The sequence below is a fragment of the Procambarus clarkii genome, chromosome 2, assembly GCF_040958095.1.
Source record: "Procambarus clarkii isolate CNS0578487 chromosome 2, FALCON_Pclarkii_2.0, whole genome shotgun sequence".
NCBI classification, from domain to species: domain Eukaryota; kingdom Metazoa; phylum Arthropoda; class Malacostraca; order Decapoda; family Cambaridae; genus Procambarus; species Procambarus clarkii.
In genome coordinates this window covers 34,360,433-34,379,226 of record NC_091151.1, presented here as the reverse complement: position 1 = coordinate 34,379,226, position 18,794 = coordinate 34,360,433, and the positions used below count along the sequence as shown (strand labels likewise).

General features: G+C 39.8%; 1 protein-coding gene across 4 annotated transcripts in view; it reads right to left on the bottom strand.

The window, feature by feature from the left end:
- The window catches only part of LOC123748174 (metalloreductase STEAP4-like), a 293,870-nt gene that overhangs the window by 237,244 nt on the left and 37,832 nt on the right, over positions 1-18,794 (bottom strand). For 2 of the 4 annotated variants that reach the window (XM_069324221.1, XM_069324217.1), the window contains exon 3: positions 9,970-10,347. The exons of 1 other annotated variant lie outside the window; for it this stretch is intronic. In XM_069324221.1, the coding sequence (XP_069180322.1) occupies positions 9,970-10,347 (378 nt within the window). The remainder of the gene's footprint in view (positions 1-9,969; positions 10,348-18,794) is intronic. One more of the 4 variants, XM_069324222.1, reaches the window with a different exon arrangement.

The window sequence follows — 18,794 nt, the reverse complement described above, 5'->3', positions numbered from 1 at the left end:
GGTTTTGACATGTGAGCCCCAGTACGGTCTTGACATGTGAGCTCAATGATGGTCTTGACATGTGAGCTCCAGGACGGTCTTGACATGTGAGCTCCAGGATGGTCTTGACATGTGAGCTCCAGGGCGGTCTTGACATGTGAGCTCCAGGATGGTTTTGACATGTGAGCTCCAGGATGGTCTTGACATGTGAGCTCCAGGACGGTCTTGACATGTGAGCTCCAGGATGGTCTTGACATGTGAGCTCCAGGATGGTCTTGACATGTGAGCTCCAGGATGGTCTTGACAATGTGTGTTCCTGGATGGTCTTGACACAAGTGTGCTCCAGGACGATCTTGACAAGTGTGCTCCAGGATGGTCTTGAAATGTAAGCTCCAGAACGGTCTTGACATGTGAGCTCCAGGATGGTCTTGACATGTTAGCTCCAGGACGGTCTTGACATGTTAGATCCAGGACGGTCTTGACACGTGTGCTCCAGGACGGTCTTGGCACGTGGGCCCCAGGACAGTCTTGACATGTGTGCTCCAGGACGGTCTTGACATGTGTGCTCCAGGACGGTCTTCACATGTTAGCTTCAGGACGGTCTTGACATGTTAGTTCCAGGACGGTCTTGACATGTTAGTTCCAGGACGGTCTTGACACGTGTGCTCCAGGACGGTCTTGGCACGTGGGCCCCAGGACAGTCTTGACATGTGTACTCCAGGACGGTCTTGACATGTGTGCTCCAGGACGGTCTTGACATGTGTGCTCCAGGACGGTCTTCACATGTTAGCTTCAGGACGGTCTTGACATGTTAGTTCCAGGACAGTCTTGACACATGTGCTCCAGGATGGTCTTGACGAGTATGGTCCAGGACGGTCTTGACAAGTGTGAGCTCCAGGACGGTCTTGACACGTGTGTTCCAGGACGGTCTAGATACATGTGCTCCAGGATGGTTTTGACATGTGTGCTCCTGGACGGTCTTGACATGTGTGTGTTCCAGGACGGTCTTGACATGTGTGCTCCAGGAAAGTCTGGACATGTGTGTTGCAGGACGGTCTAGACAAGTGTGCTCCAGGACGATCTTGACATGTGTGCTCCAGGACGGTCTTGACATGTGTGTTCCAGGATGGTCTTGACATGTGTGCGTCTGGACGGTCTTGACATATATGCTCCAGGACGGTCTTTACATGTGTGCTCCTGGACGGTCTTGACATGTGTGCGTCTGGACGGTCTTGACAAGTATGCTCCAGGACGGTCTTGACAAGTGTGCTCCAGGACGGTCTTGACAAGTATGCTCCAGGACGTTCTTGACACGTGTGCTCCAGGACGGTCTTGACAAGTGTGCTCCAGGACGGTCTTGACAAGTGTGCTCCAGGACGGTCTTGACAAGTATGCTCCAGGACGGTCTTGACACGTGTGCTCCAGGACGGTCTTGACATGTGTGCTCCAGGACGGTCTTGACATGTGTGCTCCAGGACGGTCTTGACATGTGTGCTCCAGGACGGTCTTCTAAGATCTCTCTAAGCCCGTTATTGACAGTTTGAATTATTTGATCGTTAATGCCTTTTCCCTCAAGAGTTAGCCTAGGAATATTTGATTAAACATACGACAACAGATCACCCGTCTTGTAATTTTGTTCACGACGCAATTATACGTCAAACAAAGCAGCAGCAGCAGATCGATTCGATGATGGCATTTCCAATTGATTGAGAACTTTGTTCGCAATTTCTAAGCACAAGTCTTCAATCATTATCAACGCTTCGTTGAAGATTATTGCTGTGAAATCCATGTTCATATTTGAATCTTCTTTGCGTATTCGACGGATAATATCTTCAGCCATGTGCGATTTATAATTATCCCATAACTATGTGTGAGATAACGGTGAGCCGGTGGTTAAAATGATTGCAAACATGGCACGAATTTGATTTGGATGTGACATGTTGGACGCGTCATTAGTGTCATCACAGTGCCGGTCGTTCTCCAATAAATTCAGAGCTTGACATGCACTACGGGAAGTGGCATGTGTTACGCCGTTGACAAATTTCAATGGCTGGAAAGACGTTGGACCGGGCACATTTACCAACAGCATGCGAAGAAAGAAGCATTCATCCTGATTAGGTGTACAGTCTGCCTATCGTAGTTTATTTGAACATGCCAAGTTGTCCGTCGACTCGCTCTCCTCGTAAGCATCGTTCAAAGGATTATCTACTGGCATTCCATGTTTTAATACGTTGATTCTTCCGAATACAGCATTGTTTTCGCAAACACGTCATTTTGACATAACGTGAAAAAAGCAGTTAACGCTGTAGCTGGTGGATTCATAGCTGTTTGTTGTACATCTGCAGCTGTGAAATAAACGTGTTGTCCTTTATAATGTTTTCAAAAAAATAAAAAATACTAACGAAACATTTCAATAATTCAAACGCAGATCAATCGACACAGCTCAATTTCGCCACCAATTGCATTGAAAAATAATAAGAACAGAATTAAAAACGAAAAGAAAAAATGAAAAAAGAAACAAATAAACTATATCCACGAAATGAACGGTATGGTAAACAACACAGCTCAATTCCAACGCAATGTCACACCAAATAATTAAATCAAAATGAAAATAAATCAAATTCTATGAAAATTCAGTTTATCAATGCAATCGGAAACACTGAAATGGAATCGTAACATATTTTGTATAGCTTGTGTTGGTCTTACGTGCAACAAATGGCGCTGTTCTTAAAAAAGCATGTTTTTACCTGTCACAGGTGTGGCATCTAAATAGTAGGTATATAAAAACACGCACGTATTCGAATGGAACGTTGTGCCAAAATTTCAAAGCAATCGATGAAGAACTTTCAGAGATTAAAGCATGTGTTGCTCCTACGTCCAACAGATGATGCTCTTTTTCAACAAAAAACATGTTTTTTCCTGTCACATGTGAGGCATGTATATAGTTGGTATATAAAAACGCTCGCCTATTCCAATGCAACGTTGTGTCAAAATTTCTAAGCAATCGGTAAAGAGGATTCGAAGATTTCCCTCACATGGAAAACACATGAAAAAAAAAGTTTGTCAAAAAAAGCATGTTTTTCCCGTCACAGACGTGATATCGATAGAGTATGTGTATAAAACCCCGCTCGGAAGAAAATGGAACATTGTGTGAAAATTTCAAAGCAATCGGTGAAGAACTTTCGGAGATTAGCGATTTTGAACAAACGAACATTTCCATTTTTATTTATATACATGTCGTATCTAGTAGCCAGAACATACTTCTCGGTCTTCTATGCAAGGCCCGTTTTGCCTAATAGGCGGATAGATTTTCTTTATTTTCAACAAAATGTTTTCAATTGGTTTATTTGAATTATTATTATTATATTATACTAAGAACATAAATTATGGACTTAGTTATATTAGTTGAGGTTACGTTAAGATAAGTTAGTTTAGGTTAGGTAGGGTTGGTTAGGTTCGATCATATATCTACGTTAGTTTTAACTCAAATTTTAAACAAATAAACTCTTACATAATGAAATGAATAGCTTTATTATTTTTTCGTAAGAAAAAATTGAGAAAAATATATAAATTCAGGAAAACTTGGCTTACTATGCAAATTGGGCATTGCATAGTAGGCAGAGTACTGCGTTCTGGCTACTAGGTACAACATATATATATATATATATATATATATATATATATATATATATATATATATATATATATATATATATATATATATATATATATATATATATATATATATATATATATATATATATATATATATATATCTTCTAGCTGGAAGAAGGGGGACCCATAGCCTCGGAGGAAACCACGCATAACGCATTAGAGAGAATGTTTAGATCCCCTCCAATACAGTTTCTGTGTGCTTTTCTCCTACCACCCCCTACCATATATATATATATATATATATATATATATATATATATATATATATATATATATATATATATATATATATATATATATATATATATATAACTGAAAACTCACACCCCAGAAGTGACTCGAACCCATACTGCCAGGAGCAACGCAACTGGTATGTACAGGGACAAATTAATCCGCTTGACCATCACGACCGGACATAAGGAAGTGATAGCCGAAGCTATTTGAACCACTTCCCCGCCGGCACTCTGATGGTAATCTTGGGCATAGCATTTTATCAAATCACCTCATTCTTTGGGGCAACACGTGAGGAACACAAATGCAAACAAGCCTGAATGGTCCCCAGGACTATATACAACTGAAAACTCAGGGGTGGTGATCTGGGGTGTGAGTTTTCAGTTGTGTATAGTCCTGGGGACCATTCAGTCTTGTTTGCATATATATATATATATATATATATAATATATATATATATATATATATATATATATATATATATATATATATATATATATATATATATTAGTATATTTTGGTAGCAGTCTTTCCTGTAGACATATATTATTAAATATGACCGAAAAAGTAAGATTAATAATTCTAACACGAATTTTCTCAATCTTTCGTACATTACGCTTCACTGTTGGAGGTAAATCAAAAATCACTTCTCCAAAATTCATTTTTATTTCTAGTCTGACGCGACACGGGCGCGTTTCGTAAAACTTATTACATTTTCAAAAACTTCACAAATACACAACTGATTAGAACTTACGTCTCTCTGATATTATATCTACATTTGAGTGAGGTGGGAAGGGTGATGTGGCATTAACACAAGACAGAACAGGAGGGGATATTAATAGGGTATTAAAAGTATCAACACAAGACAGAACAGAAACAATGTATATTGAATAGAAGTGTTTGTAGAAAGCCTATTGGTCCATATTTCTTGATGCTTCTATATTGGAGCGGAGTCTTGAGGTGGGTAGAATATAGTTGTGCAATAATTGGCTGTTGATTGCTGGTGTTGACTTCTTGATGTGTAGTGCCTCGCAAACGTCAAGCCGCCTGCTATCGCTGTATCTATCGATGATTTCTGTGTTGTTTACTAGGATTTCTCTGGCGATGGTTTGGTTATGGGAAGAGATTATATGTTCCTTAATGGAGCCCTGTTGCTTATGCATCGTTAAACGCCTAGAAAGAGATGTTGTTGTCTTGCCTATATACTGGGTTTTTTGGAGCTTACAGTCCCAAGTGGGCATTTGAAGGCATAGACGACGTTAGTCTCTTTTAAAGCGTTCTGTTTTGTGTCTGGAGAGTTTCTCATGAGTAGGCTGGCCGTTTTTCTGGTTTTATAGTAAATCGTCAGTTGTATCCTCTGATTTTTGTCTGTAGGGATAACGTTTCTATTAACAATATCTTTCAGGACCCTTTCCTCCGTTTTATGAGCTGTGGAAAAGAAGTTCCTGTAAAATAGTCTAATAGGGGGTATAGGTGTTGTGTTAGTTGTCTCTTCAGAGGTTGCATGGCTTTTCACTTTCCTTCTTATGATGTCTTCGATGAAACCATTGGAGAAGCCGTTATTGACTAGGACCTGCCTTACCCTACAGAGTTCTTCGTCGACTTGCTTCCATTCTGAGCTGTGGCTGAGAGCACGGTCGACGTATGCGTTAACAACACTCCTCTTGTACCTGTCGGGGCAGTCGCTGTTGGCATTTAGGCACATTCCTATGTTTGTTTCCTATTATTAACTATTAACTATTACTAACTATTTGTTAGTTATAGTTGTACTAACAACATTATATGGAGGACCTATGGCAATTCCACGACCAAGAGATGGCTTCCTGAACCTTGCAGGAATTAACCTCACTGAGGACCAAGTCACTCTCCTAAATCTGGGCATAAACTGTCATGTTATGTCCAGACCGAGTGAAATGGCCCGGAAAGTAGAGTTGGAAATTCTGTTGGACGACATATTCGACCTCGAGACACAAAAGAAGGTCACTACCAAAGATACCTTACAAGCAGAACTTATTGCAGAAGGAGGAAAGAATCGAGGCAACTACAGAAGCACCATACTGTCCCCCGAGCTTAAAGCGGCAGCTAAAAGCCTTCGTGAGAACAAGGAGATAGTTGTCAGGAGAGGTGACAAGTCGCCAATATATGTCATTCTTAAAAAAGACGAATATCTGGCGAAAATGAACATCATACTCTCTGACCAAACTAAGTTCCAAAGGGTAACGAAGGACACTACAGCCGAATTAAAAGCAAAGGTCAACAAACTGATCGAAACTGTGAACGCCAAGAAATCCGGACTCCACCTGCCAAAGATCATTGGGGAATATAAACCTGGATATGCGTATGGAAATGTCAAGACGCACAAGCCTGGAAACCCACTTCGGCCAATCATTAGCCAGATACCCACACCCACGTACAGACTGGCGAAGCGACTCAACGGCCTGCTGACTCCTTATGTTCCTTGCGCCTTCAGCCTGAAGTCTCCAAAGGAATTTGTGGACTTACTGCGGGGCACACGGGCCACAGGGATAAGAGCCTCGTTGGACGTAGAGTCGCTGTTTACCAACGTACCTGTGGACGAGACAATCGGAATGATAGCCGACAGAGTGTATCGTGATCCAGCCTGTACTCCTCTTGACATGCCAGAAAGTATTCTGAGGAAACTACTCCAAGCTTGTACTAAAGAGGCACCCTTCTTGAGCCCGGATGGGCACATGTATAAGCAAGTAGATGGGGTCGCCATGGGTTCTCCCCTAGGTGTCCTGTTTGCAAACTTCTACATGGGTACCATCGAACAAAAAGTCTTAGTCGACATGAACTTGAAACCGGCCATATACTGCAGGTATGTTGACGACATTTTTACACAGGTACCTGATGTCAGACATCTGCAGGAGCTGAAGGAGGCATTTGAGCAGAGTTCCGTGCTGCGTTTCACTTACGAGACGGAAAAGGATGGGAAGCTGCCTTTTCTAGATGTAACAGTCATGGAAAAGGGCGGAGGTTTCCACACTGCAGTCTACACTAAGGAAACAAACATAGGAATGTGCCTAAATGCCAACAGCGACTGCCCCGACAGGTACAAGAGGAGTGTTGTTAACACATACGTCGACCGTGCTCTCAGCCACAGCTCAGAATGGAAGCAAGTCGACGAAGAACTCTGTAGGGTAAGGCAGGTCCTAGTCAATAACGGCTTCTCCAATGGTTTCATCGAAGACATCATAAGAAGGAAAGTGAAAAGCCATGCAACCTCTGAAGAGACAACTAACACAACACCTATACCCCCTATTAGACTATTTTACAGGAACTTCTTTTCCACAGCTCATAAAACGGAGGAAAGGGTCCTGAAAGATATTGTTAATAGAAACGTTATCCCTACAGACAAAAATCAGAGGATACAACTGACGATTTACTATAAAACCAGAAAAACGGCCAGCCTACTCATGAGAAACTCTCCAGACACAAAACAGAACGCTTTAAAAGAGACTAACGTCGTCTATGCCTTCAAATGCCCACTTGGGGACTGTAAGCTCCAAAAAACCCAGTATATAGGCAAGACAACAACATCTCTTTCTAGGCGTTTAACGATGCATAAGCAACAGGGCTCCATTAAGGAACATATAATCTCTTCCCATAACCAAACCATCGCCAGAGAAATCCTAGTAAACAACACAGAAATCATCGATAGATACAGCGATAGCAGGCGGCTTGACGTTTGCGAGGCACTACACATCAAGAAGTCAACACCAGCAATCAACAGCCAATTATTGCACAACTATATTCTACCCACCTCAAGACTCCGCTCCAATATAGAAGCATCAAGAAATATGGACCAATAGGCTTTCTACAAACACTTCTATTCAATACCCATTGTTTCTGTTCTGTCTTGTGTTGATACTTTTAATACCCTATTAATATCCCCTCCTGTTCTGTCTTGTGTTAATGCCACATCACCCTTCCCACCTCACTCAAATGTAGATATAATATCAGAGAGACGTAAGTTCTAATCAGTTGTGTATTTGTGAAGTCTTTGAAAATGTAATAAGTTTTACGAAACGCGCCCGTGTCGCGTCAGACTAGAAATAAAAATGAATTTTGGAGAAGTGATTTTTGATTTACCTCCAACAGTGAAGCGTAATGTACGAAAGATTGAGAAAATTCGTGTTAGAATTATTAATCTTACTTTTTCGGTCATATTTAATAATATATATATATATATATATATATATATATATATATATATATATATATATATATATATATATATATATATATATATATATATATATGTCGTACCTAGTAGCCAGAACGCACTTCTCAGCCTACTATGCAAGGCCCAATTTGCCTAATAAGCCAAGTTTTCATGAATTAATTGTTTTTCGACTACCTAACATACCTAACCTAACCTAACCTAACTTTTTCGGCTACCTAACCTAACCTAACCTATAAAGATAGGTTAGGTTAGGTTAGGTAGGGTTGGTTAGGTTCGGTCATATATCTACGTTAATTTTATCTCCAATACAAAAAAATTGACCTCAAACATAATGAAATGGGTAGCTTTATCATTTCATAAGAAAAAAATTAGAGAATATATATTAATTCAGGAAAACTTGGCTTATTAGGCAAATCGGGCCTTGCATAGTAAGCCGAATACGACGTTCTGGCTACTAGGTACGACATATATATATATATATATATATATATATATATATATATATATATATATATATATATATATATATATATATATATATATATATATATATATATATATATATATATATATATATATATATATATATATATATATATGTCGTACCTAGTAGCCTGAACGCACTTCTCAGCCTACTATGCAAGGCCCGATTTGCCTAATAAGCCAAGTTTTCATGAATTGTTTTTCGACTACCTAACCTACCTAACCTAACCTAACGTAACTTTTTCGGCTACCTAACCTAACCTAAACTATAGAAATAGGTTAGGTAGGGTTGGTTAGGTTCTGTCATATATCTACGTTAATTTTAACTCCAATAAAAAAAAATTAACCTAATACATAATGAAATTGGTAGCTTTATCATTTCATTAGAAAAAAAATTGAGAAAATATATTAATTCAGGAAAACTTGGCTTATTAGGCAAATCGGGCCTTGCATAGTAGGCTGAGAAGTGCATTCTGGCTACTAGGTACGACATATATATATATATATATATATATATATATATATATATATATATATATATATATATATATATATATATATATATATATATATATATAAGTAAGTATAGAGAACTGGATCACCACTACAATTTTGTCCCCATTGCTTCTGAGACGCTCGGCGCCTGGGGTAAAAGTGCTACCAGTTTTTTGAAGGAACTGGGTTCTAGGCTCATTGAAACAACAAGGGACCCGAGAGCTGCAAGCTTTCTTTTCCAGCGCCTCAGTGTGGCGATACAGAGGGGAAATGCGCACTGCATCCAGGGTTCCTGCCCGCCATCTGAGGAGCTGGAGGAACTCGACAACCTATGACAACCATCTTTGTAACCCATATGTAACTCCTTTTTTGTAACAAAGTTCAAATAAAGTAAATTTATATGTGTACATACAAAAGAATGGGGGTGGTAGGAGAAGATAATATTAGTGTTCAGTGAGAAACCACAAGGTCTCCTCTGAATACTTTTTATTTTCTTCTCCGAGGCTATGGGTCCCCACATTGGCACCAGAGGTGGTACCCTCACAAAAATTATATATATATATATATATATATATATATATATATATATATATATATATATATATATATATATATATATATATATATATATATATATATATATATATATATATATATATATATATATATAAAGCACATTGACAAATATAGTGAAAAAAAGATTACTGAATGTATTCCCGGCCATTTTAAGGAAGACCAATTCAGACGGAAAACGCGTTCAGCAATCTCTGAATTTTTCAGTATAGTTTATTAGCATATATATATACACATGATCACTCAATTAGAATGTTTCCAAGCATAAATTTGTTTAGGATACAGATGAAGAACACATGGAACAGTGCTACAAGACGGATCCTCACCTGAGGGTAGGTTCCAGTACTGGATGGACCCCAGAGTAGAGGCGAGGGAGAACCTGGGGTCATAGGGAGGGAAGTGAGTGTTTAGCAGGGTCACACCATTTGAGCTGACTCTGTTCTTGCCATTTGAACGAGGGTCGTGGCCGTACCCGGCACTTGACCGAGCGTCGTGGCTGTACCTGCCACTTGACCGAGCGTCGTGGCTGTACCCGCCACTTGACCGAGCGTCGTGGCTGTACCCGCCACTTGACCGAGCGTCCTGGACGTATCCACCACATGACCCTGGCTTGTCAGCGTCTCCAGTGGGCATGGCGAGCGGGACGTTCACGTTAGGATTGTTGGACAATCGGGTGAATCTTGCTTCGCCAGCATCTTGCCCTTCTGGGTAAAGATGGAGTTTGATCACTATATCATAAAATTTCTCTTTTGATACTTGCATGGTATGTAAGGTGTCACATATAGGTCATAATATACATATCCACCATAATCGTTATTATAATTATCAGCAAGACTCAAACACTGGCTCCCGTGACACTGGATTAAGATCCAACAAGGATGAGCATTTTAACGACTTTAATAAAAAATATACTCATAAAATAGCTATTTATCCGACTTAAAATACTTTTAACAACGTACCAAAAAAAAATTGTGAAGTACAGATAACGCAAAAATACCTGAAGAGTTCTTTGTGATATATAAAACAACTAATGGGAAGAGACTGGGCCACTGACACAGACCAAAGTAATGAGAATGGCAATGATATAGGGCTGTTTTAAACATATTGTCTCAGTATTTACTAGAGAAGAACAAGTATATTAATCTCTAATGCAACAAATATCTGCTGGTTGTTATGAGAATTGTTTCAGTTTAAAGGTTGCTATGGAATAATTTAACTAACAGCTACAAAAACCTACGGGTCAGAAGGGGATGATCGTTGACCTGCATATAGTGTGAAGTCAGTCGAAGGTGGAGTGAGTCGTGTCTCCTGAACCCCACCCGGCCCTCTCGTGTTTCCTGAACCCCTCTCGGCCCTCTCGTGTCTCCTGAACCCCACCTGGCCCTCTCGTGTTTCCTGAACCCCTCTCGGCCCTTTCGTGTCTCCTGAACCCCACCCGGCCCTCTCGTGCCTCCTGAACCCCACACGGCACTCTCGTGCCTCCTAGCTGAACCCCACCAAGCCCTCCGTCTGAACCCAACCATCCAGCAATTAGATTTAGGTTACCACAACGTACCTGGAAAGTGTTTGCAAGTAGTGGCAACGTTTGTTTCTATGTATTAGCTACGTTAGTGTGGAGCCGTAAATAGGTTGCCACAACTTGCTGTGCACCGTTGGCCAAACAAAATTTGAGATCATGTGACAACCATAAATGTTGCAAAACAAGTCCGTTTTGTGAGTGATAATATTATTAAAGAATGGAGAAATAAACAAAATATATTTCTACATTTTGTAGAAATTAAACAGGATGTGCATAATAGAGGTGGGTTCAATATTTTGTATTCATCATTTACACTCAATGGAGAATCCATGGTGGTCATGGTTGTTGGTGGGTTGTGGTTGGTGGCAGTGGTGGGCGAAGGATGTGGTTAGTGTTAATGGTGGTTGATGGTTGTGGTTGCTTGTGGTTATGGTTGTGGTTTGGTGGCAGTGGTTAACGGTTGTCTTTGGTGGTAGTGGTTGATATTTGTCTTTGGTTATAGTGGTGGTTGAAGTTGGTAGAAGTGATGGGTGTGGTAGTTGATAATACTCGTGATTGATGGTTGTGGTGGTTAATAGTTGTTGTGATTGATGGCAATGGTGATTGATTATAGTGGTGGTTGGTGGAGGTGGTTGATGATTGTGGTATGCGGAAGTTTATGATGGTGATAGTAGTGGTTGAATGTAATTGTGGTTGATTGCTGCAGTTAGCAGTGGTGGTGGTTGATGGTTGTTGTTGACAGTAGTGGTGATTGATAGTTGACGATTGTGGTTTGTGGTAGTAGTTGTTGATTGTTGTGGTGGTTGATGGTATTGATGGTTGATGGCTGTGGTATATGACAGGTGTGGTATATGACAGGTGTGGTAGTTTAAGGTTGTGATGGATGATTGTAGTGGTGGTTGATGGTTGTGGTGGTTAATAGTTGTGATGGTTGTGTTGGCTGATGATTGTATTCACCTAGTTGTACTTGCGGGGGTTGAGCTCTGCTTTTTTGGCCCGCCTCTCAACTGTCAATCAACTGTTACTAACTACTAACTAACAATTTTTTTCTGAATTTTTCTTTTTTTTCTTTTTCACACACACACTCACACCCAGGAAGCAGTCCATAATCAGTCCATGATCTCTTTACGGTCTAAAGAGTGCTTTCACCAGTCGGAGGTATTATGCTTTAGGGGGATGGACCCGTTAACCTTAAGCATGATATTTTGTTGTTCGAGTAGTCAATGGAAGGGTGTTGCCATAACATTAACAACACCCTACAGAAACAGAAATATTTGGAAGGAATGACATAAAAATTTTATATATATATATATATATATATATATATATATATATATATATATATATATATATATATATATATATATATATATATATATATATATATATATAATTATATATATATAAATATATATATATATATATATTTCTGGTATGTCAAGAGGATATATATATATATATATATATATATATATATATATATATATATATATATATATGTCGTACCTAGTAGCCAGAACGCACTTCTCAGCCTACTATGCATGGCCCGATTTGCCTAATAAGCCAAGTTTTCATGAATTAATGGTTTTTCGTCTACCTAACCTACCTAACCTAACCTAACCTAACGTTTTCGGCTACCTAACCTAACCTAACCTATAAAGATAGGTTAGGTTAGGTTAGGTAGGGTTGGTTAGGTTCGGTCATATATCTACGTTATTTTTAACTCCAATAAAAAAAAATTGACCTCATACATAATGAAATGGGTAGCTTTATCATGTCATAAGAAAAAAATTAGAGAAAATATATTATTTCAGGAAAACTTGGCTTATTAGGCAAATCGGGCCATGCATAGTAGGCTGAGAAGTGCGTTCTGGCTACTAGGTACGACATATATATATATATATATATATATATATATATATATATATATATATATATATATATATATATATATATATATATATATATATATATATATATATATATATATATATATATATATATATATATATATGTCGTACCTAATAGCCAGAACGCACTTCTCAGCCAACTATGCATGGCCCAATTTGCCTAATAAGCCAAGTTTTCATGAATTAATGTTTTTTCGACTACCTAACCTACCTAACCTAACCTAACCTAACTTTTTCTGCTACCTAACCTAACCTAACCGATAGAGACAGGTTACGTTAGGTTAGGTAGGGTTGGTTAGGTTCGGTCATATATCTACGTTAATTTTAAATCCAATAAGAAAAATTGACCTCATACATAATGAAATGGGTAGCTTTATCATTACCTAAGAAAAAAATTAGAAAAAGTATATTAATTCAGGAAAACTTGGCTTATTACGCAAATCGGGCCTTGCATAGTAGGCTGAGAAGTGCGTTCTGGCTATTAGGTACGACATATATATATATGTCGTACCTAGTAGCCAGAACGCACTTCTCAGCCTATAATGCAAGGCCCGATTTGCCTAATAAGCCAAGTTTTCATGAATTAATTGTTTTTCGACTACCTAACCTACCTAACGTAACCTAACCTAACTTTTTTGGCTACCTAACCAAACCTCACCTATAAAGATAGGTTAGGTTAGGTTAGGTAGGGTTGGTTAGGTTCGGTCATATATCTACGTTAATTTTAACTCCAATAAAAAAAAATTGACCTCATACATAATGAAATGGGTAGCTTTATCATTTCATAAGAAAAAAATTAGAAAAAATATATTAATTCAGGAAAACTTGGCTTATTAGGCAAATCGGGCCTTGCATAGTAGGCCAAAAAGTGAGTTCTGGCTACTAGGTACGACATATATATATATATATATATATATATATATATATATATATATATATATATATATATATATATATATATATATATATGTCGTACCTAGTAGCCAGAACTCACTTCTCTGCCTACTATTCAAGGCCCGATTTGCCTAATAAGCCAAGTTTTCCTGAATTAATATATTTTCTCATTTTTTTTTCTTATGAAATGATAAAGCTACCCATTTCATTATGTATGAGGTCAATTTTTTTTTATTGGAGTTAAAATTAACGTAGATATATGACCGAACCTAACCAACCCTACCTAACCTAACCTAACCTATCTTTATAGGTTAGGTTAGGTTAGGTAGCCGAAAAAGTTAGGTTAGGTTAGGTTAGGTAGGTTAGGTAGTCGAAAAACAATTATTTCATGAAAACTTGGCTTATTAGGCAAATTGAGCCTTACATAGTAGGCTGACAAGTGCGTTCTGGCTACTAGGTACGACATATATATATATATATATATATATATATATATTTTTTTTTTTTTTTTTTTTTTTTTTCTGGTATGTCAAGAGGATATATATATATATATATATATATATATATATATATATATATATATATATATATATATATATATATATATATATATATATATATAGGGGAAGGGAGTACCACCTCTGGCTGGAAGAAGGGGGACCCATAGCCTCGGAGGAAACCACACATAACGCATTGGAGGGAATGTAGGTACCCTCCAATACAGTTTCTGTGTGCTTTTCTCCTACCACCCCCTTCCCTTTTTTTTTTTTTATTGTGTATTTAAAGGTTACAAAACATACAAGACAAATGCCTAAAGGTTATGGATCTCTTGAAGCTCCTCCGCTTCTGGACAGGAACCGAGGACGCAGCAAGCATTTCCCCTCTGGATCACCACACTGAGACGCTGAAACAAAAAACTGGAAGCCCTTGGGTCTCTGGTGACGTCAATGAGCTTGGAACCCAATTCCTTGAGAAATCCCAAGGCACTCTTGCCCCAGGGGCCATGCGTCTCAGACGCTATGGGAACAAAGAGGTATTGACCTTCCAGTCGCCTGTACTTGAGTGATTTTGCTGTTTCCCTGTGGTTGGCCGCCCCACCTGCTTGATCAGCTCCGAAGTGTACATAGGTGTCAGCCAGGGTGGATACACATGTGTAGTCCCACACCAACTGTCTACCCTCCTTCCATGAGTATATGGTGATGCCATCAGGGCGAAGTGCTGGGAAATCCGGGTTTTGGACCCCTAGGATGCGAGGTTCTCTCTCCGCTGGGCACCCAGCAGAGACGAGGCTTCTCTAGATGATGTCATTGACCTCGTTGTGTCTTGCATCCCAGCCCTTTGTGCTTCCGCAATGCAACCCATGCAGTCCGTATTGGTCTGCTTCCACCCTGTTGCAAATACACTTGTATTCAGTGTGAATTGGGGCACCAAGGCGGAGGGCCACTGCTACACGAAGGGATTCTGGATCTAGGCGCGTGCCCATTGCTGACATGGGTACTGCCAGGAGGAAGTCTCCTGCATGGGGGGCACGCACTGCTCTGAGGCGGGCTTTCTCCTTGTCTGATGTTGCGACGCTGAGCATGGCATCAGCTACTTTTTCCACTAGAGGGTGGTCCCAGCCGGACTGTTTGTGTTGTTTTGTTGGCTCTATAATGGTTGCTGGGGCTGCAAGAACATCCCACTGATTTGAACATTCAGTGAAAGCAGGATCGTGTATTCCTGCTGAATCTCTCAGGGTTGCAGGTAAGATATCTCTGATGAGGTCGTGCGATGCATGGGAGGAGGAAAGGAAGGCTGGTAGAGCAATTTGGGAGGCTGTGCGGACACCAAGGCTGCCGAGTCTTACAGGAAGGGTTGCTTGCTCCCACTGAGAGTCGTCCAATGGCAGGTTCAGGACTTTCACCAGCATGGACCTCAGAAGGGTGTCATACACATTTAACTTAGGGCTGCTGTAGGATGGAGAACATCTCAGAAAGTAGGTCAACTTAGGGAGAGACAGGCATCTTGTGAGGAGAAGAGAGCATCATGGGCATCAATCTTGTCAATCCTGTCCTGCATTCTCTTTAGGTCAGTGATTTTTGCAGCCAGGACCTCCTCGATTGCTCGTGGGCCAATGGGGGCACCCAGGAGAGTGCAGTCTGGTGGCTCGACAACGAGAATGTCTGGAAGAACATTTTGTATTTGCCCAGTGATGTGTATATATATATATATATATATATATATATATATATATATATATATATATATATAATTTATATATATATATATTGGTGTATACTGGCAGCAGGTTTTCTTTTAAACATGTCTCATTGAATATGACCGCATATTCTGTATTTACTATAGTCTGATTTAGGGCTTCTATCCCTCTAACTATTTTCTTAGCATCAGGGCTTAGCTGAAAGAGGAGTTCTCCAAAACTCATTTTCGTAATTTCAAGGTGAAGAAAAAAGTGAATTACTATAGAATGAACTACACTTATTTATACAATTTGCACAACGTTTCAAACCTCCATGGTTCATTCTCAAGTGAAAAGAATTGTCAGAACTGGTTCATTTATACCCGCACTGGGTCAGGTGATAAAACAATAGAGGTAAAAACATGGGGGATACATAAGGAATAAATGGGGGATGAAGTACATAAGAACATAAGAATAAAGGTAACTGCGGAAGGCCTATTGGCCTATACGAGGCAGCTCCTATCTACATACAAAGATTAATCAGGTGTAATTGGCCTGTTATGTTGAACAGTGTCTCCTGTGTTGGCATCGTTATGTTCTGGTCTTGTCCTTACTCTCATAGTGGGTAGAGTAAATAGTTCCGTGATTTAGGTGTTCATTGTAGGTTGTTCTATTCTTATGTAATTGCGTCAAGAATTTGTAATCTTCTTGCATCTTGGGTTTTGTCTATTATTGTCTATTTTGTTCAACATATCTCTTGTTAGGGTGATGTCATGGGCTTGTCTTATGTGATTCCTGGGGGCACCGGATTGAAGAGGGCATGTCAAGCGCCTCGTCAGCTTGGTCGACGTCATACCTATGTACTTAGATTGAGGGTTACATCCTTCGTGGGGGCAAGTGTACATGTATACAACGCTTGACTGCTGTAGAGGGTTCTCCGTCGGCTTCGGGCTGTTTTTGATAAAGAGTTCGGAAGTCATCTTGGTTTTGTAGAATATAATCAGATCTATGTTTTGGTTAGGAGTAGTGCTTTTTACTCCTCTACGGATTATTTCTTTCATTATTCTTTCCTCTTTTATATGTTCACTGTGCATGGTTGATTTATAATATAATTTTATTGGAGGTATTGTGGTTTCTGTTCTAGGTTCAGGATTATACCATCGGTCCAAGTGTCTTCTTATAGCAGCGTTTATTTCCGCGTTGCTATATCCGTTGTTCACCAATACCTGAGTTACTCTTTCAAACTCTCTAATCACGTTGCTTCATTAGGAGCAGTGGGTAAGCGCTCGACGAATATAAGCATTGAGAACACTGGCTTTGTATATTTGGGGGGACTCACTTCTACCGTTCAGGCATAATCCTATGTTGGTGGGCTTAGTATATACGTTGGTGTTTAAAGAGGTTCCTGTTTTTGTTATTAGTACATCCAAGAATGGCAGACTGTTATTTTCATTATTTTCATGTGTAAATCGGAGTATTGACTTTCTTTCTAGGTGTCTTTTTAGATCAATTAGTTCATCTGAGTCTTTTACTAAAACGAATATGTCATCTACATAACGGCAATATACAGTTGGTTTTTGTCTGCTACTGAAGACTCTGTCTTCGATGGTTCTCATATAAAAATTAGCAAATAAAACTCCTAAGGGGGAGAGCATTGCTACTCCGTCTATTTGTAGATACATGTCTCCTTGTTTGCTGATGAAAGGGGCTTCCTTTGTACATGCTTCGAGAAGACTCTTCAAGTGTGGCGCAGGTATGTCTAATTTGGGGGTGCGCAGAGTTTACCTATAGGTATAGGCAAGAGCTCATACGGCATCAACTACACACGAAGAAGGAAGCCCTTCTACTGTGGGGAACACGGGCCGCATGGAAAAGAGCCTCGTTGGACGTAGAATCACTGTTTACCAACGTACCTGTGGATGAAACAATCGGGATGATAGCGGACAGAGTGTATCGTGATCCGGCCTGTACTCCTCTTGACATACCAGAAAACATTCTAAGGAAACTACTCCAAGCTTGTACTAAAAGGGCACCCTTCTTGAGCCCGGATGGGCACATGTATAAGCAAGTAGATCGGGTCGCTATGGATTCTCCCCTAGGTGTCCTGTTTGCGAACTTCTACATGGGTACCATCGAACAGAAGGTCTTAGTCGACATGAACTTGAAACCAGCCATATACTGCAGGTATGTTGACGACATTAATACACAAGTACCTGATGTCAGACATCTGCAGGAGCCGAAGGAGGCATTTAAGCGGAATTCTGTGTTGCGTTTCACTTACGAGATGGAGAAGGATGGGAAGCTGCCCTTTCTAGATGTAACAGTCATGGAAAGGAGCAGAGGTTTCCACACTGCAGTTTACACTAAGGAAACAAACATAGGAATGTGCCTCAATGCCAACAGTGACTGCCCAGACAGGTACAAGAGGAGTGTTGTTAACGCTTATGTCGACCGTGCTCTTAGCCACTGCTCAGGATGGAAGCAAGTCGATGACGAACTCTGTAGGGTAAGGCAGGTCCTAGTCAACAACGGCTTCTCCAATGGTTTCGTTGAAGACATCATAAGAAGGAAGGTGAAATGCCATGCAACCTCTGAAGAGACAACTAACACAACACCTGTACTCCCTATTAGACTATTTTACAGGAACTTCTT